Source organism: Macaca nemestrina, chromosome 4 (assembly GCF_043159975.1).
Source record: "Macaca nemestrina isolate mMacNem1 chromosome 4, mMacNem.hap1, whole genome shotgun sequence".
Classification (NCBI taxonomy): domain Eukaryota; kingdom Metazoa; phylum Chordata; class Mammalia; order Primates; family Cercopithecidae; genus Macaca; species Macaca nemestrina.
The window spans coordinates 10116515-10141322 of NC_092128.1; the positions used below are offsets into that span (position 1 = coordinate 10116515).

At 37.4% G+C, this 24808-nt stretch overlaps 1 protein-coding gene across 14 annotated transcripts in view; it reads left to right on the plus strand.

Moving 5' to 3' along the window:
* LOC105474849 (enhancer of zeste 2 polycomb repressive complex 2 subunit) overlaps positions 1-24808 on the plus strand; it is a 79504-nt gene that overhangs the window by 31089 nt on the left and 23607 nt on the right. For 6 of the 14 annotated variants that reach the window (XM_071094296.1, XM_071094300.1, XM_071094293.1 and 3 more), the window contains exons 2-4: positions 8852-8975; positions 9523-9651; positions 22686-22802. In XM_071094296.1, the coding sequence (XP_070950397.1) occupies positions 8859-8975; positions 9523-9651; positions 22686-22802 (363 nt within the window). In that variant the 5' untranslated portion in view covers positions 8852-8858. Of the gene's footprint in view, positions 1-2730; positions 2856-5634; positions 5710-8851; positions 8976-9522; positions 9652-18780; positions 18960-22685; positions 22803-24808 lie in introns of those variants that run through there. The other 8 variants (XM_071094302.1, XM_071094294.1, XM_011729664.2 and 5 more) reach the window with 5 other exon arrangements.

The following is a 24808-nucleotide window of genomic DNA, read 5'->3' on the forward strand; positions in this document are numbered from 1 at the left end:
GTTGGACAGACCCTGGAAATGCATGTATTTCAGCTAACCTACATGTGCATACATACCTGGGTTTCTTTATCTATCTGCATATATTTTGAAATAAACGTGAGTTCATATTGATATATCTGACTTAATTCATTACCACCCTTTGCTTATTTGTAACTTCTTTCTGTGACATTGAGAAACTTGGCTCACATTATCTACACTTTATTTACTTATTTGTTTAACCCTAGTGTACATGTAGAGTACTTTCAGAATTACAGACTGTACCCTTATGAGAAACAAATTTACCAGCTAGAGTACTGTGTAGATTGTCCAGAGTTCTGTAGGTTAGCTTCCCCCGACCTCCTGCTCCTTCCATGAGACTATCTCATAAAATTATAATACTGTTAGACTTGCTGTATAGTTTGCATTCTATCCTGAGATCCCCTGACATCCTGTTTTGTTTTTATTTGCATACAGTTTATCATTTTAAAAGTCTTTATATTGAGTTAAATTTTTAATATAAATGTTACAATTCCTGATATCATTCATCGACCATTTATGTAGCTGATAGCCACTACTTTTTTTCTTTTTTTCTTTTTTTTTCTTTTTTTTTTTGAGATGGAGTCTTGCTCTGTCACCTAGGCTGGAGTGCAGTGGCGCGATCTCAGCTCATTGCAACCTCCGCCTCCTAGGTTCAAGCGATTCTCCTGCCTCAGCCTCCTGAGTAGCTGGGACTACAGGCACGCACCACCATGCCTGGCTAATTTTTGTATTTTTAGTAGAGATGGGGTTTTACCATGTTGGGCAGGCTGGTCTTGAACTCCTGACCTCATGATCCACCTGCCTCAGCCTCCCAAAGTGCTGGGATTACAGGCGTGAACCACAGCGCCCGGCTGATAGCCACTACTTTTTTAATGCTGATACAGTGCTTACCATCTGCCAGGCACCGTCTATGCACCGTAAATACATTTACTTCTCATAGTGACTCTGAGGTAAGTACTCTTGAATTAGCCTTTTTTCATGAGGAGAGTGAGGCACAAAGCTGTTCAGTAACTTGGTCACAACTGCTAAGTGGGAGAAGTAAAACTCTTGCTTTTTGTTTAATACTGTGTATAGGACTTAGAATTAATAGGACTAAATGTTCTCTTGTTAGTTTAGTTTATTATTTGAATTTGATTTGAAATGGAGAGTGCTGCTACTCCAATTCTTTGCCCCATGTCTGTAACAAGCATTATTAATCATGACAGCACGCTTTTTGCTGAGCTAGGACATCGCCTGGCCTAAGGCCAAGAATCCTTACGGACACAACCCTCAAAGTGGTTGTACGAGATGAACTCTCCTTGCCATCTCTGGTCTTTTCCGTTTTGAATCCTGATTCTCGTGCCCGGTGCATGGCACTGTGTACCTGCTTCTCCTGAATTCCTCTTTCATGGTCTTCCTTTTCACAGGGACAGGTTTTCTGTATTCCCCCTCAGGCATAGGATCTGCTTCTAAGTGATTAGTTTTTGTCACTTACCAATAGTTTAACATCTATATGTCTGAGTTCTCTTTATATTGTTTTTCTTATCCTTACCTACAAAATCTCATTTACCATTAATTTAAATTTCAGTATATTGAAACAATGGATTGTAACTTTAAAAATAAATGAAATTGCCAAATGAGACTAACAGCTGCCTTCAAAGCATTTATACAAATACGCACTATTGAAGACTGGAGAGTTATCAAAATTGGCATTTTTTGGCAGTCTTGCTGTGAAGTAAACATTTTTAAAAGGGAGGGACATTAAGAATATTGTAATCATATTACTTACATCTTGTTGGGTTTGGATTTGACCTTACTTAGCCTGGTATTCAATTAAGAGTCAAAGTTGCCGCTATTAATTTAGTTGAGCAGAATATATAGTATATGTAGTTTATTTTTTTCTTTAGACAAATAGAAACAGAAACATTTATTTGGCCAGACCAAATAGGTGATTATTCCCTTGATTTAGCAAATGCTTTAGGTAGAATTTTTAAAGAAGCATTAAGGGCTCTGACAATACCTATGGGACTTTTTTCAAAGTATTCAGTTATTGGCAGCTGGGTCAGGAGGAACGGGGATGTCTGATTTAGGTAAAGACCTCTCACAAGTGGAGTAGGGGCGTATCTGGTAGAGAACAGTGCTGATTCCTTGGACTTGTGTGACCTGGCCACCTGAGAGGTAGGTAGGAAGGTGTGTCTTGGCCATGTCCTAGGGCCTCTGTAAACCTGAGAGGATGGAGGAAGCTCTGCTTTTTCTGATGATGCTGTTGGTGATAATAAAGTAGGCTATGAGAGCCCATCTTCCATTAATTCAGACGTTCCTGTACAGTTGGCCCTCTGTAAATGGGATTCTGCATTTTAAGATTCAGCCAACTGTGGGTAAAAATATTTGAAAAGAAACAAAAGTGTCTGTACTGAACATGTACATACTCTTTTCTTGCCATTATTCCCTAAACATAATAGTTTAACAACTATTTACATAGTATTTACATTGTATTAGGTATTTAGTAATCTAGAGACAGTTTTAAAGCAGGGATCCCCAATCCCCAGGCTGTGGACTGGTACCCGTCTGGCCTGTTAGGAACTGGGCTGTACAGCTGGAGGTGAGCTCCGCCTCCTGTCAGATTGTTGGCAGCATTAGATTCTCATAGGCACTTGAACCCTATTGTGAGCTGTACATGTGAGGAATCTAGATTGTGCACTCCTTAAGATAATCTTTTTTTTTTTTGGAGACGGAGTCTCATCTCACTCTGTTGCCTAGACTGGAGTGCAGTGGCATGATCCTGGCTCACCTCAACGTCCGCCTCCTGGGTTCAAGTGATTTTCCTGCCTCAGCCTCCCAAGTAGCTGGGATTACAGGTGCCTGCCTCCACACCCAGCTAATTTTTGTATTTTTAGTAGAGACAGCGTTTCACCGTGTTGGCCAGACTGGTCTCGAACTCCTGACCTCAAGTGATCTGCCCACCTTGGCCTCCCAAAGTGCTGGGATTACAGGCATGAGCCACCACGCCTAGCCATCCTTATGAGAATCTGACTAATGCCTGATGATCTGAGGTGGAACGGTTTCATCCTGAAACTATCTACCCTCTCCCCACTTTGTGGAAAAACTGTCTTCCACAAAACCAGTCCCTGGTGCCAAAAAAATTGGAGACTGCTGGTTTAAAGTATATGGGAGAATGTGTATAGGTTATGTAATAGTATACTGTTTTATATCAGGGACTTGAGCCTTTGTGGATTTTGGTATCTGTTGCGGATCCTGGAATTAATCCTCCGTGGATATGGAGGAACAACTGTATATATGGTCTCAGTAATAAATATGTATCAGATACCCTCTGTATTAAGAAAAAAAAAAGGTGGGGGGAATTTCTTGCCTCATATAACTGAATAGTTCTGAAATTGGTTTAGGAAGGCCTGCCTGACTTAGGGCTTAGGTGATGAGACTACAGTTCTTTCTTGGCTTTGACTTTTGTTTTTTGTTGTTGTTGACTCTGTTCTTTGTAGGCTCTTCTCATGGTTGCAAGATGGCTTCCAACAAGTCCTTGGGCAAACATTTTCCCAGGTTTAGATCTAAGGGGAGAAGAAAGAGAGCATTCTTGTCCTAGCATTGCAGGAAACTTGAGATTTTCACTGCACTGATTGTGGCCATGTATCTAACCCTGTACTGGTCAATATGTCTAGGGAGATGTACCTTGGTTAGGCTAAGGTCACAAGCAGCTTGAGTCAGCTTCCTCCAGTGTACTTGGTAGTTCTTAGAGAAGAGTTGGTGTGGAGTTCCCAAGAGAAGGGTGAATTGACCCTGGGTGGCAAAAACAACATAGCATCTACTCTAGTGGGATTCAGTGAAATGGTAAGGCATGGTGTTTAGGGTGTTTCTGAGTTTGGTTTGATTCATAAAATAGATTGTGAACACTGTAATTGCCCTTAATTTTAGTTAAATCTATGTAAATGTAAATCTGTGAGATGTCACTACGTTCTACTAAAGCTTTGATGGGCTCCTGCCATGTTCTGGTTTGGCTTTTGTATTAAAGAGCCGTTGTTGTTTTGGTTTCACTGTATACAGGTAGACTCTTGTTTTAATGAGTAAAGGTATAATCTGTTTTGAACAGGAAAAGCTGCTTTTGTATTCTGGATAAAGTTCATACTAGTGGGATTTCACCTATGAAACTAAACAGATCTTTGAAAAATTTAAAAACCATGTGTATTTACACTGTGTCCATTCAGTAGAAGTCATTTAAATAAAGGCTTCTGCCAATATATGAATATTTAGAGCTGTATTTTATTATTTTACTTTTTTTGAGACAGAGTCTCGCTCTGTCACCTAGCCTGGAGTGCAGTGGTGTGAAGACAGCTCACTGCAGTCTCCACCTCACAGACTCAAGAAATCCTCCCACCTCAGCTTCCTGAGTAGTTGGGACCACCGGTGTGTGTCACTACACCTGACTTACTTGCTTGCTTGCTTATTTATTGATTTGAGATGGGAGGCTCACTATGTTGCCTAGGCTGGTCTTGAACTCCTGAGCTCAAACAATCCTCCAACCTCGGCTCTCAGAATACTGGGTTTACAGGCTTGAGCGACTGTACCTGGCCTTGAATCTGTATTTTAATACTATGCTTACTTGGCTGTGGTGTTGTGAAAAGACCACTGAAAATGGAGTCAGAGACCTGATTTGAGCCTGTCGTTTGTTGTGGGGGAAGGAAGTCAGGGGAGCTAACAACTGAAGGCTCACTATATGCCAGGCACAGAACTAAGTGTATTTGCATGTATATTTGGTTTTTGTTGCCAGACTTTGAGATAGGTTTTATGGATAAGGTCTTTAAGGCAGTATCAGCTTCCTTTTTAAAAAGAAATTCTGGAAACTAAGTTTTAGGCTCAAGATCTCTGACTGGTAGGGTCAACTGAACCACAGGGTCTTAACTGTCCCTGCGATTTATCTCCTTTTGAGGGGTTTCTTGATAATAGGGTGCACTTTACCTCATTTTTTGGCTCAAGCATGGATAGGCCACCCTTGCTTTTCATACCCGTAGCTACACTGTACAAATGATATGCTGATAAGATACAAGCTGCTCGTTGTTAGTGTGGGTTAATAGACCTGTTTGTTTGCTTGTTTTTAAGTCTATAGCCGCCCCACCCCCAATCTACAATTTCACCTTCTGAGGTTTTAGTTACTCAGTCAAACCACAGTCTGAAAATGTTATGATATTTTGAGAGAGAGAAGACTATAGCTACCTAACTTTTGTTACAACATATTGTTATAGTTGTTCATTTTACCATGAGTTATTGCTGTCAGTCTCTTACTGTGCCTTAGTTATAAATTAAACTTCATGGGTGTGTATGTATAGAAAAAAACATTGTATATGTAGAGTTTAGTACTATCTGCAGCTTTAGGCATCTGCTATGGGGTTGGGGGGGTGGTCTTGGGAGGTAAGTGGGGACTACTGTACAATTATCAGGCACACACAGGCTCTGGGATTTTACAAATGAGTAAAAGTGGTTCTTGCTATTGAAGCACTTACAGTGGGAGTAGAGTGAAAAACATGAAAATATGATTTTAGTATATTGTAAATGCTATGATGGTGGGAGTTTGTTTTGTGTAAAACATCCTTTTAATTGGTACCTTAAATTTTAATTTTTTTTCAGAGATCTACCTATTTAGTCCTACACTTTCAAAGAACTATCTGGACACTGTAGATTTGTCATGATATACTTTATTCGGTATGTTATTAATGCTAGAAACAGCATGGGAAGTCTTCTAGAATATTAGACAAGGACAGTTCTAGTACTAAAACAAAATGCTAACTAATGTCTTCACCAAGACATAAAATATACACCTTAAAAAATAAGTTATATACTGGGCGCAGTGGCTCACGCCTGTACTCTTAGCTCTTTGGGAGGCTGAGGCGGGCGGATCATGAGGTCAGGAGATGGAGACCATCCTGGCCAACACGGTGAAACCCCTCTCTACTGAGAATACAAAAAATTATCCGGGCATGGTGGCAGGCACTGGTAGTCCCACCTACTTGGGAGGCCGAGACAGGAGAATGGCATGAACCTGGGAGGCAGAGCTTGCAGTGAGCGGAGATTGCACCACTGCACTCCAACCTGGTCTCAAAAAAAAAAAAAAAAAAAAAGTAATAACACCCACATTATACATCAGTGAAAACTAAACATGTTTACTACCCTAGGCCTTATTGCACAGGGGTGATACCTCCAAGGAGAAATTTGTCTAGGCAATAGATGGACTAGAGGTGATTAGCTTATGAGCGAATGAGGCTACAGATCATTCCTTTTTATCTGATTCCTTTTTCTTTCTAGTTTCTAGGCCTTTGAAGTGCTAAGTGGTCTTAAGTAATTTGCAGAGAATTAGTTAAGTTCACATGTTAACTAGCAGATAGGAAGAAAACTATTTTTATGAAATTATTAAAAAAAAAATAATGCTCCAGTTTCTTCCCATCTTTGATGTCCTTTGGTCCCACCTTACTGCCTTCCTAACACCATTTTCTGCTTTACCTCAAAGCTGGGGTCATCTTGAGTTTAGTCTTCTCAATCTGAGTGACTCTCAGCTTTACTCCACTTTAGCACCTTGCAGGCAAGGCCACACTTGGAAACTTTTCACTTGGAATAGTTCTATCTTGGTGGTTTCATCATCCTTCTTTATGTCAAGCATACTCACGTTCCTGCCCATTCTTATCTCTTCATTCCCTTCAGGTCCTCAGTCCTTTTAATTTGTGACTTTTACTCTCCAGGTCCATCCTTGTTAAATGTCTGCCAGCCAGACTTTAGTTGCCCCCTGTCCGGCTTTCTCTTGCTCAGACCTAAGATTCCTTTAGGTTCTTTCTTTGCCTTTTGAAATCCAGCTCAACTTTTAAGATTGAGTTCACTTGTTACCTTTCCTGCCATCCTTCTGCAGTTCCTAATATTCTTTTCTTTCCCCCGAAGTGCTTTTGTGTGAACAGTCAGCCTTCCACATCTGTGAGTTCCAAATCCATGGATCCTGACATGGATTCAACCAACTGCAGATAAAAAATATTCAGAAAAAAATAAAGCATGGTTGCATCTGTACTGAACATGTCTGTATTGTTTTCCTTGTCATTCTTTTCTAAACAATACAGTATAACAACTATTTACATAGCATTTACATTGTATTAGGGATTATAAGTAATCTAGAGGTGATTTAAAGTATATTGGAGTCTCTCATATCCCAGGAAGCCAAGTAAAAAAAAAAAAAGTATATGGGAGGCTATGCATAGGTGATATGCAAATATTACACCACTTTATATCAGGGACTTTTGAGCATCTGTGGATTTTGGTTTTCGAGGGGTGTCCTGGAACCAATTTCCCAGGGATACTAAAGTACGTCTGTCTATTTCATACTATATTTTCCCCTCTATCTTAGGTAGAATATCAGCTCCATTGGGGCGAGGACTTAATAATATTTGTATATTCATTTTATTCAAGTTTGTATAAACTGCTTGGGTCATAATTATTTATTACATGCTTGAGAAAATGAATTTCTTTGCCCCTTTGTTACAGCTCTGAGTAAACAGCCATCTGCTTTCTCTGTCACCTGTTGGTGATTGAGTATTTCTGTAGAAAGTTACCCACTGACCTCAGGACTCTTATTCTAAATCTTCTTCTTAGGCAGTTTTCTCTGTGCATGAGGTTTCTATGTAAACAAATAGATGAAGCCTGCCCTACTCATTTATTTGTTCAAGCCAGAAAGTCACCTTCTTCTTCACTTTTCATATTTAAATCATCATTTGGTGGAAGTTCTGGTCTAACCAACTCTTGAATTCATGTACTTTTCCCTGTCATCGCCAGTGCGGTGTAGAAGCCTCTGTCACCCCTTGTCGGGATGCTGTGCTGCAACATCTAACCTGGTTGCAGTTATTCTTTTACTCCCTCACCCCATACCCTTTTACTTAAGACACTAAAAGTGGCTTCCATTGTTCTTAAGATAAAGCACAAATTGTTAGTGTGGCCTGTAAAGTGTTGCACAGCCTGACAGAGAATGTCCTGCTAATAATTTGAAGGTACAGTATGATTTTAATACTTTAGGAGAAAATGTTCTAGAAAAAGATGCTTGTTTAGACTTAAGGTGAGGACTCTGAAGTATGAATTAGACATCGGGTGAACTATAAGCTGTCCCCGCATTTGAACATAATTGGTTCTTAGAGCCTGCAACTAAAGATAAGGCAGAATAATTTACTTTGCATTTCCTGCATTCCTCTTTTTGCTTGATAGCAGAAACCCCTCGTGTTAATAAAGGTGGCACAAGAGGCAAAAATACAGACTTTATCACAGTGTTTAAGGAGAGTTGCATGGTTCAGTGTGTGGGGAGAGAGTACCTTTGTACATTTGTTATATGGTGAACTATATGGTTTCTACTTTTAGTACTGTTTGTAAATTTTACTTTTTCTTGGATTTACCTTTTTCAGTTATATTCCATTATGCCTTGCTCCTGTAACAGCTAATTTAATGATGAAAAACTTAGGATATGTCTTTATATTTTCTTCCCTCCACAAATGTGGATCTGATAGAGTTAAAAACTAGGTTGTGATATAATATACCTAATTCCTGTAATGGGATCGTGTTCCTATAATATGGCTACAATTTAGTGTAGAATTTTTGTAAATACAAGTATATTTTAAAAGTTGTATTAAATAAAAACTTAAACTTTCAATGAAATGTTTTAAGGATTTAACCATGCAGCACAAATGAGCACCTTTCTGCAAATACCAACAGTGTAATATGTGTCATTTCTTCACTGATTGTTAGTTTGCTGCAGATTAAAACACAGGTGATCATATTCAGGCTGGTTAGATTAGTGATTTTAATATGAAACCATTGCTTTTAGAATAATCATGGGCCAGACTGGGAAGAAATCTGAGAAGGGACCAGTTTGTTGGCGGAAGCGTGTAAAATCAGAGTACATGCGACTGAGACAGCTCAAGAGGTTCAGACGAGCTGATGAAGTAAAGGTATAATTTTATCTTTTGTGAAAAATGAATATACAATTAAGGATAGGTTTTTTTCCTCTCCTAAGTTCAATAAGTTTTTATTTAAAATAATATATTTCTAGCTAAGTTTATATTTACAGTAAGATAAGTGAATACTTGGAAGCTTAGGTTCTTGATCTGTCTTAACATTATGCCATGCACATTAATCACTGTTTGTTTAGTATACTTTTATTTGCATGCGCAGACTCAGGACCTAAATATAAAGGGATGCATTTCATGATTTTATGTCTTTAAAGTCATTGTGATTTAAAAAAAAAATACACACACACACAAAGTCAACAAAGCATTGCAATAGTTTCCTGTTCTCTAACCACTTGCAATAAAATAATAGATGTGGTGTTTTTGTATTATTTGAATGTGGGAAACTATAGTGTAAAATCTATATGCACCTAAGAAAATGTTCTTGTTATTTTTGAGAATACACGAGATTTTTAACCAGCTTTAGAGGTGTTACACATTTTCTAACGATGAACAATTTCTCCTCTCCTCTCCTTCATTTTTTTTAAAGAGTATGTTTAGTTCCAATCGTCAGAAAATTTTGGAAAGAACGGAAATCTTAAACCAAGAATGGAAACAGCGAAGGATACAGCCTGTGCACATCCTGACTTCTGTGAGCTCATTGCGCGGGACTAGGGAGGTTGGTTAACATAACATGTTGTAGTAATTATCATCACCTTTTGGTTTTTGCTTTTGGAACATTTGTGTGGTTATTGGGAGGAAATCATTGACCTCAGGGTGTCCATCTTTTTATTGCTATTTCTTTTTAATATGCAACTGTTAATGGCTGCTGTAGATCACACTATTAGCTATTCCTATAACAGAATTCTAAGTGTTTGGAATATACTTTGAACTAGGTAGATGCCTAGGTTTTATAAGAATGTTGATTAAAAAAAAACTTTTAAATAAAATACTCTTTAATATCCTCATCAGATCACTATTTAGAGCAAGGTTTTCTGACTCACTGTTGTAACCCCAATTTGAATTAGCCATGTGGTAAGAAATGTTTTCATATTCATGAACAGGAAAGCTTTTTATTATATATTTTGTTCAAAGGCTAAGCCTCTCTATAAGAATTTTTAAATTTCGTGTTGAGAGATTGGAATTTCTTTTTCTATTGTACTTTCTGAACGAGGTAGCTCTTAATTACTCCAAGAGTTTCCTATTTTCAAAGAAAGGCAGTAAATCTATGGTAGAATCTATAATTAAATATCCCGTTAAAACATGATTGCAGCAAGATGAGAAGAAAATGGCAAAAGCCTAAATAGCTTAGGCATTTCTGTTTTTAAGTGCCTGTGTTGTATAGAAAGACATGGCATAGGATATTTAAAGGGGAGTTGAAGCAAAAGGGGAAAGAGTAATTTGGAATTAAAATTACACTGTGTAGTAGATTGTTTATCTGAATGTCTAAATATGAGAAGCACCTAAACAATGGAATTTAAGATAATTTTTCAATGAGTAGCCATTTTTAATATAACATTATTTAACAAGCAACAATTTGCTGTTGTATGAGGCCTTCTGGAGATTGTGTGACATACGTGCTTCAAATACTTGCCAGTGATATCCCAGCAGCAGCAGACATAATCCTAATGATGATTTCAGTGATATTCTTGTGGTCTTGATGGTGACACTTGGAATGATTTTAGCCATTTATGCATTTGTTAGGTCACACCTCTGTAAAGCTCTGACTTGTAATTGTATAAATATTTATTATACACTGACACTTTCCTCAACATCTGGTACAGGCCAGAGCCTAGATGTTAGAGGTCAGTGGCATGGGGGAAAGGGGGGAAAGGGATTCTTTTTGATGCCCATCAAAACGTTCTTAAAGGGAATAAGGATGGGGCTTTTAAGTAATTGTTTTGAAAGTTTTTATCTGGTGACCTTTTAGAAATGTTGACGTGAAGGAAAAACCTCATTTTCTCTGGAGGAATAAATCTTAGAAATTTGGAGAAATTAGATAGATTCACATGGAAAACTTTATTTTTGCCACCCATAATGAATCTCAGAATGCTACCAAAAGCCTAACTTAGGTTTATAATAAAAGTCAGCAGCAGTAATGAATTATGTTACTGTGCTAGGTACTTTGTACACATTATCTCATTTAATCTTCATGATAAGGAAGGAGTAATATGCTTTTTTTTTTTTTTTAATTAAATCCAGGCAAGGAAACTGAGCCTTAGAAGCATTTAGTCAGTTTGCCTGCTCTAATGATCTGATGTGGGCCCAGAAGAGCACACTTTGCTCAGACACATGAAGTATTAGTGAAGTACATTATTTACATACAACTTGAATTGCTCATAGTATAATATTTGGCATTAAATTTAAGAGTATTGTTTGTTCAAGTGGATATTACTAATTGAAATTTTCTTTTAATTTTGTCAAATGGAGACAAGTCACTGAATATAAAGATACCTAATTTTCGTGAGTTTATGTGAAAAATTGTGAGAAGAAATCAGCATTTTAATAAAACAAAATTGTTGTCTAAACTTAGTACTTCCACAGTACCACACACACGGATTGAGAATAAACATTTTCACAGAATATGGGGGAAAAGGAGGAAAATAATCCCCAGCCTTAGGAATTCAGTTTTTGTTGCATAGAACTCTGACCTGATTAAGGTCATTCTTTTTTTTTTTTTTTTGTCGCCAGTATTGGTAGCTGATCCTGCTTCAGATGATCCATCTATTATTTCCCCTTTCCCCCTTTTCAAACCATCATCACTGACTTTTAGAAGCCAAAGTTTATATTGTTTGTGGTAAACTTCTTGGTGTTATCACAATAAATCATAAAGCTTTAGGGCTAAAAAGGAGCGTAGTGGTCTCATGGTCCAACCTCCTGGCTTTTCAGATGAGAATATATCCCTGTTTATTTTTCTTTGGTTTAAGCATTTCCATCTACATATTATTTCTTTTATATATTTGAAAGATTCTAGTCTGAAGTAGGTCAGGCAGGAGGAGAAAATAAAAGTGAGTCTTGTTTGGCAAAGACTTTCCTAGTGGTAGGCTTGGCAGAATTTCAGACTGCAGTGTTGATTCAAACACGTTAAGTCTATAGCATTCAACATTTGAAGTGCCATTATAGCATTGTTTTAATTAACTGCTTGCTTTTATAAGCTAATTATATGTAAATGCTGGTGTCTTCAATTTAAGTCCTCTGCAGCTTGACAAATCAATGACAATCATTAGTTCTTTTGTCAGGTCTTAAACTTACACTACCGTTTTTGTAGTTGTAGAAGTGGATATACTCAGTTTGAAAATGACTGATTTTCTCCAGGTTATTTTAGTAAAGAATGTCTGACAAAAGTTTACTGAAGTGAGTGCTTTAGATGCTGACTTCAGGTCAGGGAACTCTGCATTTGAACCCAAAGACCACATCTCTAGTATGTGGTTTTCTTACTATGTGTGGTTTTGTTTTGTTTTTGTGACAGGGTCTCTCTCTGTTGCCTAGGCTGGAGTGCAGTGGTACAATCACAGCTCACTGCAGCCTTGACCTTCTGGGCTCAGGCGATCCTCTTACCTCAGCCTCCTGAGTAGCTAGTACTACAGTCACATACCACCACATTGGGCTAATTTCTTTCTTTCTTTCTATCTATCTATCTATCTATCTATCTATCTATCTATCTATCTATGAGATGGAGTTTCGCTCTTATTGCCCAGGCTGGAGTGCAGTGGTGCAATCTCGGCTCACCGCAACCTCTGCCTCCTGGGTTCAAGCGATTCTCTTGCCTCAGCCTCCTGAGTAGATGGGATTACAGGCATATGCCACCATGCCAGGCTAGTTTTTGTATTTTTAGTAGAGATGGGGTTTCATCATAGTGGTCAGGCTGGTCTCAAACTCCTGACCTTAGGTGATCCACCCACCCTTGACCTCCCAAAGTGCTGGGATTACAAGTGTGAGCCACCACACACATCGGGCTAATTTTTTTTTTTGTAGAGACGGGGTCATGCCATGTTTTCCAGGCTGGTCTCGAACTCCTGGGCTCAAGCAATCCATCTGCCTTGGCCTCCCAAAGTGCTGGGATTATAGGTTTGAGTCACCGTACCTGTCCCTTAATGTGTTTTTAAGATACTTTGGGATAACTCTTTTTTGTTATTGAGATTACAGAATCTAAGCAGTATTGTTCATAGAATTTTAATACAGAATGTGTTTACTTTTAAAAAAAACACTTCTGACTTTTTGAAGACAGTGATTATACATGTTTTACATTTATTTCTTTTATTCTTAAGTTAATCTTTTAAAGAAGCATCCAGCTTCACAATGTCATTAATCAATACGAATAGGTCGAGGGATGTACATTTTATTCCCATAATATGTCGCTGTTGGTCAAGGAATTGTTTCTAGGTAACTTTCGTAACTTTGTCTTGTCAACCAGTAATAATTATGTTCCGTAGGTCTTCATATTGGTAGTTGTATTCTTCAGTGTGTCTCTTTTTCGAGTTTTAATGAAGAAACTGGTTTAAGAGTTACTCTTGAGGTTCTCATTAATGTATTTCTTTTTCGTACATCTGCCCATTTCTTGCTGGTAATCACAAGACACTTCTTCACTGACTTCATATCGAAATGTTTTCTATATGTGTTATGACTTAAAGAGAGGTTTGCTTAGATAATGCCTGTCTTCCGGGCAAATGGTATGATTAGTTTAGTAATTTAATCCATCTTGCTAATATGCATTTCTAGATTCCCAGAATATAATGTTCTTGTAAGAGTTCTGTATCTTGTTTACTAATGGATAGAGAGAATTTGGTGTATATTCTTGGGGCTTCAGAATGTCTAAAATAGAGGCAGCACCAGAAGGGGATCACGGTCCTCATGAAGAATTTAAAAACTTTTGGACTTTTAAATATTAACACATTTGCTCTTCTTAGTAATATTTGAAATGATTGTAAGTTCATTGCTTAGCATTTGATATTAGCAGATGTTTTTGTGGGGGAGAAGCTTCTATCAAAATAATGTGTAAATTCTTTTGTATGTTGGCAGTTTGGACTTAACATTTTTGTTGAAGGAGAAGAAAAATACCTGGTTTACATGTCAGCACTCGATTGCATTTTTTATTGATTTAGTAATGAAGTTCCTTCAGTTAATTGTAAATGAAAATTTAGTTACTGTTTACAAAGAAAAAATAGTATCCTAGTGTATTTCATGTATAATTTAGTGGACTTTACTCAGATACATTCGAGTGTAGTAACATGGTTTCTTTATGTATTTCAGGATTATAGGCCCTATAGGTTTAGATTCTCATGAGCCTTTTGAGCGAATATAGCAGAAAGCTCGTCACTTTTCTCATGTCTTTGAATTAAGTGGATGGCTCTTCAAGTGTCTGTCTTACTCTTAGTCTGAACGTATACACTCATTCTTATCGACTCAAGGAAGCGGTCTCTGAGTTGCTTTCTGTGACTCCTTGCCTCTTTTTAACTATTGTTGGTATTTACTTGGAGAGTTGAGTCTTGTTAGGTTAACTGTCAGTCGTTCCCACCTGTATAACTTGTAAATCCATGCAGCCTTTGCTTTCTTTCTGGCTTGATTTAGGCCGAAATAGATGTAACATTTCTTAAATGATCATATAAGGGTTTTTTTTTTCCCCCTTTTGAACGTAAACTAATGTAAGCTTTTTATGCTTTTCCACAGGATTAGATAAAAAAAAAAGGACATTTGAGTTTATATAACATTATATATTAAATACATGTCATTTATTATGTTTATATTTTAAATTTGATTATGTATCTTCAGTTTAAAGGGTGAATTTTAAAAAGTCAAATTTAGGCAACTAATAAAACTAGCAGAAGTTGCTTTCATTTGTGGTTTTTCTCCTAGAATATTGTGTATATAGTTTGTGTTTTATAAATTATTGTTATAAATGTCATGTATCCCCAAATGCAAAACCGAGTTCTGACAACTGTTAAAAAATCAAACAACAAATCCAAACAAACAAAAATGCTTGCTTAATCTGGAAGGTTAGAAATTGTTTTATTCTCTGAAGAAACAAGAAAATTACATTAGATCTAGGACTTTTGTCATAATTTAGCTTTATAATAGGGATTGACTTAAATTTACTCCTTAGGATTCTGTCTTACCTTCTCTTAGCAGATTTTATAAAAGAATATCACTTAAGTAACATTTTGGGAAGGCTGGGCACATTTCACAAGCTACCTGACAAGGCAGTTTTATACTAGCTAATGTGACTACCTTTCGGGCTAATGAAACTAGTTTAAAAGTTTTATGCTTTTCTCTCCACTGAACAGATCATTGTAAAATGATTATTGTAAAAATTTAGATAACACAGAAATAGGTAAAACAGAAAGCAAAAGTCCCTGTAGTCCAGCTGCTCTGGCTTTTAGTCTTTCAGATTTCATTTTCTGTATATACTACAAGGTTAATAATATGTATTTTATTTTTAAAAATTATTGGCCAGATAATACATCCTTTCCATTTTGGGATATCACTTTACAACCTCTGTTCGAATTTTCATTCTTTTAAAAAATGTGTATGTTTGACATTATGGATATACCATAACTTATTGCCCCATTCTTGATGGATATTTAGATTTTTAGTTTTTACTTTTGCAATCATTGCTGTAGTGAACTTCATATACATCCTTGCATCTTTTGAGTAATTCTGTAGAAGTTCCTAGAAATATACTTATTAGATCAAAATGATATGCATATTTAAAAATTTAGCGGATATTACCAAATGCACCCTCAAAAGTTTTACATTACACCCCCACCAGCTGTTTATGGAATGTCTGTTTACCTGTATTCTCAACACAATATTTTCAATCTTAATCTTCAGTCCAATAGGTAAAACTTTGTTAGAATTTGTTATACCGTGTCTTAATTATTAGTGAAGTTAAGTGTCAATTACTGTTTGTTTATATTTCTTTTGTGAATTGGCTGTTACAGTGTTGGATCTTGTACAATTAGGTTGGGCTTTTTCTTACAATTCATAAGGACTTTTTGTATATTACAAATACTAGTTTTTGACTGGGTGCAGTGGCTCACGCCTGTAATCCCAGCACTTTGGAAGGCCAAGGTGGACAGACCATTTGAGATGAGGAATTCTAGACCAGCCTGACTAACATGGTGAAAGCCCATCTTTACTAAAAATACAAAAAAATTAGCTAGGTGTGGTGGCAGGCACCTGTAGTCCCAGCTACTTGTGAGGCTGAGGCAGGAGAATGCCTTGAACCCAGGAGGCAGAGTTTTGAGATTGAGTCACAAGACTCAATCTCAAAAAGTGAAAAACAAAAAATAGTTTTTTTGTCATATGTTTTGCAGATTTTTACCCCCATTTTGATATTGTTTCTGGTATATCTTTGTTATACACTTCTTTTTCTTTTAAGTTTTGTGTTTCTTAAAGGTTCCAAAAGTCTTTCTTCACTTCAAGATTATAAATTATCTACCTATCTTTCCTTTAGTTCTCTGTTTTCATTTTTATATTCTAATATCAGTTAACCCATCAGGAATTTCCTTTGGTGTAAAGAATGAGTAGGGGATTTGGTTTTTAATTTTGTTCTTTTTAGTTTCCTGGTTGTTTCAACACTATTTACTGAGAAATTAATGAATAGTGAGGGGCAGTTGTAAATTCGTTTTCGAAGATGAGCAGAATCAGCCTTCTTGGTTGGTGGTTCCCTCGGCAGTTTTACCACTCGAGCAAGACCTGAAGTGTTTCCCTTCAGAAACCACAGCCTGTGCCATCTTGCTCACTCACTTTTTTTTCTTTCTTTTTTTTTTTTTTTAATTTGACAGAGTTTCGCTCTGTTGCCTATGCTAGAGTGTAGTGGTGTCATGTTGGCTCATCTCAACCTCTGCCTCCTGGGTTCAAACTATTCTTGCGCCTCAGCCTCCGGAGCAGCTGGGACTACAGGCGTGCACCACCACACCTGGCTAAGTTTTGTATTTTTAGTAGAGACAGGGTTTCACCATGTTGGCCAGGCTGGTCTTGAACTCCTGACCTCAAGTGATCCGCCCACTTCAGCCTCCCAGAGTGCTGGGATTACAGGCCTGAGCCACTGTGCCTGGCCTTGCCCATTCACTTGAACTCGAACCTCTCCTACTTTATAGTATTAAGCCCTTGATTTTAGCAAGGCTTCAAAACCATTTTACTGCCACAGCCTATATAAACTATAGATTTATATAATACTCTCTGTTACATTTCACTTATTTTCCCCCCAGTGACAGAAATTGTTCTGTTTCTACTCACAGGAGTGTTATTGAATTAGAAATTTGAGTTTACATGTGATGGATGAACATCGCTCTTGTTACCTGCTTCATGTACTTTTTTGAGTGCCTATGTCCTGTGATGATTATTCTGTTTCTGATCTCCAGTACTTAGCAAAACTGGAGTTTTTCCGCAAAGCTGCAGATGAGGGAATGATTTACCTTAACAGCCTTTCAGGGTTTTAACCTAGGATTAACTAGGTTTGCATGTTTGTTATTCCTTTCATTCAGGGCCCAGCTTCTGAAGGTAGGATGCAAGGAAGAGCTTTAAGGATCTAAATTTCCTCTGAGCCTGGGCAACATAGTGAGATACTATCTCAATAAAAAAAATAAAAAAATTAGCCAGGTGTGGTGACACGTACCTGTAGTCCCAGCTACTTGGGAGGCTGAGGTGAGATAATCACTTGAGCCCAGGAGTTTGAGGCTGCAGTGAGCCATGATTGCACCACTGCACTCTAACCTTGGCAACAGAGCTAGACCCTGTCTCAAAAATAAAAGGGGTCTAAACTTTCTGATATTGTATTCCAAATGTCCTATGTTAAATGCTGCGTTATCATCCCCTGCCCCTTAGAATGTAGAAACCGTCACTTACAGGATAAAAGTGAACTGAGAAGCAAATACCCTTGTGTTGTAGGGTAGAGGTTCTTCACCCAATCTGGAATCAGTCTGTAACAAATACTTAACAACACAAACTGAAATAATTTACAATCTGATATGAATTACTCTTTTTCATTCCTTAACTCCAACACTCGATTAGTTGCTTTCATTAAATACATCTGTGTTGATGCCTTTACAGGGTTTTTTCTTCCATTTTTATTTCTGCCTCTCTCCTGTAGGAGCCACTCATTTCTTTTCAAGTGTCTTCTTCAGTCACCCTTCCCCTATTTTGCCTTCTCAACCTGATTATGAATTCACTTCCATTATTGAGCTTCTGTTTATCCAAATTTGCTATTTATCTCATTGCAGTTTTTCTTCAGTGCTTCCTTTGCGTAAAAGTAGCCTGAACTTAAATTATATACATGGTCATTTTCACCAGAAGGGCTAGCTAATTTAAAACTTGGGTGTATTATCTTTTCTTTCCTCAAATCCTGCAGAATATAGGGTAGTTTCAGAAATCACCCCCAGCTTTTCTCTAGACTTGGTGGCAGCTGATGCTTTCTTCTGACTCTTCCTCTCCTGGAGTGCCGACCTTCCTGCACCTTCCTCGCTGTTGTCACATGGACAGGCTACAGGATGTTAGACAATGTCAACAGTTCACTGTGTCTCTGGCATGAAATAAATGGACCAACCAGTATCCGAGAATATTTTTTACTTGGCTAACTGATTGCATATTTTCCCCTATATGAAAGTTGGACTTAGCCCTTATCATGTTAAAGGTTATTCAGAGGCAGGATGGCCATGACTGTTATCTTTGGGATGTCCTGCTGTAAAATGGGGAGTCATACCTACCTCACAGGGTAGTTGTGAAATTTAAAGAAGCTAACTTTGGTAAAGTCTCTAGCACAGTGCTTGGCACATAGTAGGGTGTGTTAATTTCTTTCCCTTCCCTGCAGGCCATTCACCTGCTCTTCCCTCTACGATTTTCCATAACACAGTTTTTACTTGGAACCAGCCTTCTGCCAAGAGTCTCAGTTTGGTTGTGTACTCCTACAACTACTATTTTTGGCTTGACTTCCCTCTCCAGCTCCCAGTGGTCCAGCCACACAGTCGCCTATTGTACCAGCTGGTTGATGTAAGTCTATCCATCCTCAGAGGAACCTGGTTACTTACCAGTAAACTGTGTTTCTCTGAAAATGTAGCATCCTTGGTAATGAATCTAGCCCCTGCCCCTTTTTTTTAAACCATTGATGAAGAATCATCTCTAACTTCCTTGTGTGATCCTCAAGTTGGAACTGGAATTAGAGAATCTAATTTGTTGATAAAGGTCTCCTAGTAAGTTCCTGAGTCCAGGACACATGGCTCTGACCAGCTGAAATGTGGAGACCCATGAGGTAAAAATTCTTTTCACTACTCTGAGTGACATGAGACTTAATTATGTAAACTGTCAAGGATGATACATTTTCAAAGAAAAATAAGTTGCTGGTAAGTAACTGGGATTTTTGAGTAATTTTTCTGTAAGTCAATAAATAAGAATCCCACATTTGTTTTTACCAACAAATGCTTTTGCATTTGAATATTTCATAAATGAAAGGAATATGGTTAATAGTCACGGTTAATAGTTAAAGAATGGGATAGGTTTCTAGAGATACTAGAAATATAATGAGGTGGGGGTAGACCGTCAGTTTTCTAAATAGGTGCTCTCTTAGCTTTAAACAGAAATTGAAGTCTCCATTAGAGAAAGTCATCAAATGTAGTCTGTTCATTCCAGAAACATTTTTTGAGTGCCTACTGTTTTTTTGAGACACTGTGCTGAGTATCGTTTCAAGATAGAGGTGAAGCCACACTTGGCTCAGCTGCTTTTGCCCTCAGAGAGCTTATTTCTTGTTTCTTAGTGACTCTCGCATGACTCAGAACTGAGGCGATGGGATACTGGGGTATGACAGAGGTATGGGATTGGAAGTAGTATGTAGTGCTGCAGCCTGTGCCTTAATATTTTCTGTGCTTCCATAAGTTCTTTCTGTTAATGGGAAAAATCAGCTGACTTCATTCAGGATTTGCAGAGTATTTGCTATATCACTAGAACAACCATAGATGAAGCAAAGCCAATGCTCCTTCTTTCTCGTAGTTGAAAACAATATTCATTCTCTAACCCTTATGTGCGACTTTGGAATTAGGTGTTAAAGCAGGTGAATAAGTCAGAGTTGGAGAGGCAGCCCACTCCCCCTTAAGCTTTAAAAGCACTTCTTCCTTCAGAAGCCACAGAATTAATTTATTCCTGCCAAATGTAAAAAAAATCAGAATTTTCTTTTTAAGAAATGAAAATTGTTTTGTACTTTAAGTCACTGGATAGTATTTGATACTATCAGTATCACTAATTATATTCATTATATTCAGTAATTATAAGCACCTCCACCCCCAAATTTTCCCAGTTAAGTAGAAAGAAGGAAAGAAGACTTGGTAGTACTAATAAGTTGTTGTTGGAGGAAATGCTCCTATTACATTGTCATATGTCTCTATTTTATTTTTTTTTTTTTTGAGGCAGGGTCTCACTCTTGTCACCCAGGCTTAGAGTGCAGTGGTGCTGATCACAGCTCACTGCAGCCTTTGCCTCCCAGGCTCAAGTGATCCTCCCACCTCAGACCCTCAAGTAGCTGGGACCACAGGCACGTGCCACCTTGCTGGGCTAATTTTTTTGTGTTTTTAGTAGAGACAGGGTTTCCCCATGTTGCCCAGGCTGGTCTTGAACTTCTGGGCTCAAATGATCTGCCCATCTTGGCCTGCCAAAGTGCTGAGATTGTACACTTGAGCCACTGTGCCCAGCCATGTCTCTGGTTTATATAGTGAGTACTGCGTGGCTGTAATTGTTCTTTTACCCCATGAGCATTGCAAGGGCAAGAACTACAGTGCAGCAATTAATTAAGCTCACGGGTGTTGCAGTCAGACTTTAAATCCAGGTTTTAATCCTGGTTTTGTAATTTGCTACCTTTCTGACTAGACAAATTATATAACTTCTCTGAACCTCAGTGTCCTCATTTGTGAAGTTTTGATGCTAAAACTATATCATAAGGTTGTAATGAATAATTAAGATAATGTATATAAGCACTTAGCACAGTGCCTGCAATATAGTACGTGCTCAATAAATGTTAACTGCTGTTTTTATTGCAATATTGGATGGATGGATGGATGAAGGATTGTATCAGAGGCCAAATAGCAGGAAGGGGAAAGATTATGGGCTCTGGAGTGTTAGTAAACTGTTCACACCGTCTTGTTTACTTGGGTTATGAGCCTTATTAGTATTATGATCTTTATCTTTGCCTTTTTGGAAAGCAAATTAATGGATGAATCACTGTCACAGTTCTTTCTAACTACTCCATCCTTAAACCTTTACTTTCACTAAGGAAGGAATTATTTTTGTGCTGCAGTGACTGTGATGATTGAGAGATTATCCCACTGGCCTGATGCAACCCAATGCTGAGGGTCAGGTGTGGCGCATATGCCAGATTTCTACTCTGAATTTCACCACACCTTGTTCTGCTATTCTTAAGACATTTTAAATAAAAAATTTAAACATTTAATATGTATGTGTGTATATATATATGATTTTTCAGTTTCATTTTACTACACTTCTTTTTTTGCTCTATTTTCATTGATTGTGGATTATGAATGTATGTCTAGGATATTTTTGAGAAGGCTCTGGAGGACTTACACTTGGGCAGTAGTACTCTTTAAGGAATCTCGGATTTGTAGACAGGGTGAAAAGTGCTGTGGTTATTTGGGCACAGAGTTTTGCCATATTTCAGAGAATCAAAGATGCAAAATTTTTCACATTTAACATTCAAAACCAACATGCATCTTAGAATCACTATGATAAGAACGGATTATATCTTTGTTTAGTTGGCAGCACTTTTTTCTTAGTGATACAGAACACAATGGTATACCTTGAAATTGCTGTCATCATAGATTGTATGAAATATGGTGTTTCAAGGGACTATGTGCACTGACACATTATAGCAGTACGGCATCATGGCAATGTGAGGAGCGGGAAGAGCAGGGGCTCCAGAGTCAGACTTTTGGAGTTTACATTCTAGCCCGAGAACCATGTGCAATCTTGGGCAAGCTACTTATCCTTTCTTTTCTATAGTTTTCTCACCTGTAAAATGGGGGCTAAGAATAGTATCCATCTTACAGTGTTATAATGAGGATTAAATAGAAGACATGTAATGTGTTTAAAATAGCCTAGCACATAAAAAGTACTTAGTAATTAGCTAATATTATAATTCAGAGATTACAGTTTTGCAGAATAGATTTGAATTTACTTTGTTGTGATTGAAACACAAACCCATTACCCTTAATATTTATGTATCATCTGATAATATCAGCAGTTGACACTTAGATTTTTAAAAAGGAAGATAAAGATAAGGAAGATTAACCTAACAGGTTTTCTTATTCTTGTTAAGTAAGATTTAAGTGGTTTATTTGGTATATATATTATTATTCTGTGTGGTTGGAATGTAAGAGAAATGAAGGATGAGCTAGGAAATAAATGTCTAGCAAAAGCATGGAGCAGTTAATCAGATTGCTGAATCTCACATAAGTACAGTTTTTGATTCTTACTGATATTGGTAAGTATGGGAAGGGTTGGAGGTTTTGAACATTTGGAAAATTTGAAGCATTTTTTCACCCTAAGTAAAAGAGAGAAAAGAGAGAATCCTATTTGGTTTATATGACCACTTTACTGTCCTAGGTAAGGACTTTACTTTCAAAATTAAATATTTAGGTAGGCAGCATCTCTTTACAATATGATGGCTACAGCTTAAGGTTGTCCTTTTAAGAGTCAATTTTATTTTTTCTGTTTTAGTGTTCGGTGACCAGTGACTTGGATTTTCCAACACAAGTCATCCCATTAAAGACTCTGAATGCAGTTGCTTCAGTACCCATAATGTATTCTTGGTCTCCCCTACAGCAGAATTTTATGGTATGTAAATAAGATATCTTCTGCTTATTTGATAACTTATTTGAAATAAAAAAGCATAGATAATTTTATTGTCAAGGTGAATCAAGACAGTATAAATTCTGAAAAGCTATCAAAATAACACTTGAAGTAATTTTTAAAAATTGATTAATATAGTTTCTTTAAGGCCTGTGCAGTATTACTCTTTTCCTGTATTCTCCAAAGGAAAAGTGTTAAGCAGTAACCATACCTAGGATTAAAAAGATTTAAAAGATGGACTGGGCATTGTGGCTCATGCTTGTAATCCCAGCACTTTGGGAGGCTGAGGCAGACTGATCACTTGAGTCCGGGAATTGGAGATCCACCTGGGCAATATGGCGAAACGCTGTCTCCTCAAAAAAAACACCAAAAATTAGCTGGATGTGGTGCATGTCAGTAGTCACAAGCTACTCAGGAGGCTGAGGTGGAAGGATGGCTTGAGGGAGGCGGAGGTTGTAGTGAGCTGAGATTGTGCCATTGCACTCCAGCCTGGGTGACAGCCAGACCCTGTCTCAAAAACAAACAAACAAAAAAGGAATGAAGCTTATAGTTCTTATCCTTAAAAAAGTCAGTGTCCTATAGTCTAAATCTGACTTTGGGTTTTTGTTAATTGAGAACTTACTGTTAAAAACAATTTAGGTGGCATTTTATTGTGATAATGTACATTATATAATTTCATAGGGCTTATAAAACATGAGCTGAAATATATTTCCATTGCTAACTCTGACCCAGCAGCTTTTGTAATAAAATGCTAAAGAGAAACTGAAGCATGTGTTCTTGACTTGCATTGCTAAATAAAAAATATATAGTTGTATTACTTAATTGGTATATAAAGTGGAAAGGCTAGTAAAATGTTGATGGAAGTCCTTGGTGAACTGCTTTAGGGAATTTTTTAGTAACTTTGTACAGAAGATTGTCAGCTTCAGTTCCTCTTCTGTAGTTGTATAAATTTGAGTGTAGTTTGAGAATTACATTGCACGACCTTGAGGGAAGTTTCATGTTTTCACAGACTGAAATTCTGGAAGAATATGGTATTTAAATTTTTCATTAGATATAATTTATGAATCATCCGTGGATTTTGCTGGTCCAGCCTGGGTGACAGAGCCAGACCCTGTCTGATTTTGCTGACCAAAGCAGATTAGGCACACAATCTTTATTATAACTAGGATATGTTTTGGTGAGCAGGATGATGTGGATATGATTGAAAAGACAAAATATGTAAGTGTCACTTAATTTTGGCTTAGATATAAAGAAATCAACCCCTAGTTTAAATGAGATAGTGCAAGTGAAATGAGATGAAAACAGGCCTCTACTGTGTACATAATCTTGAATTTGAATATATGGGTACATTAAAATCTGCATTTTAATTACCCTTTTATCCCACTTTTCCTTGTCTGTCTATGGTACTGTTATCTTTATGAACTCTCCAGTTGTCCTAAATTTGTTACCTAGGGATTATTTGAGATTTTTTCCCACATATCCTGCCTGCTAGTAGTCCCATGTATGGCCTTTTCCAGCGTGTTCTTCCCTGTGGGCCATGATCACAGTGCCGGGCCCAGCCTGCGCCATCTCACTCTTTAAAGAGCTGCTGTGTCCTCCCAGTCAGGCATAGCCAGTCCGATTCTGCTTGTCAGAATTATCTTTCTAAAATTCTGTTTTTAACCAATATCCTTTTCAAAGGCCTCTTAAGATTTAGACTTGTCTTCACTTGGAATTAGTCTTTTTAAACGTGTGCTTCAGAACTGTCCAGTCTTTATCTATGATTACTGTCATTTTTATTCTTCATTGGAAATGCTCTTCCTCCCATGAATGTCAGCTTTCTTTCCCTTGTATTCTTAAGTATTCTGTTCTCTCTTAACTTTTCTTTGATTGGCTCTTCTTCTCTGTTGTCTTCCAAAGCTTGATAAAAACTCACCTGTCATCTTTACTAGCACTGTCAACTTTGATATTCATCTCATTCATCTAAATATTGAAATATTTTATGTTTTTGT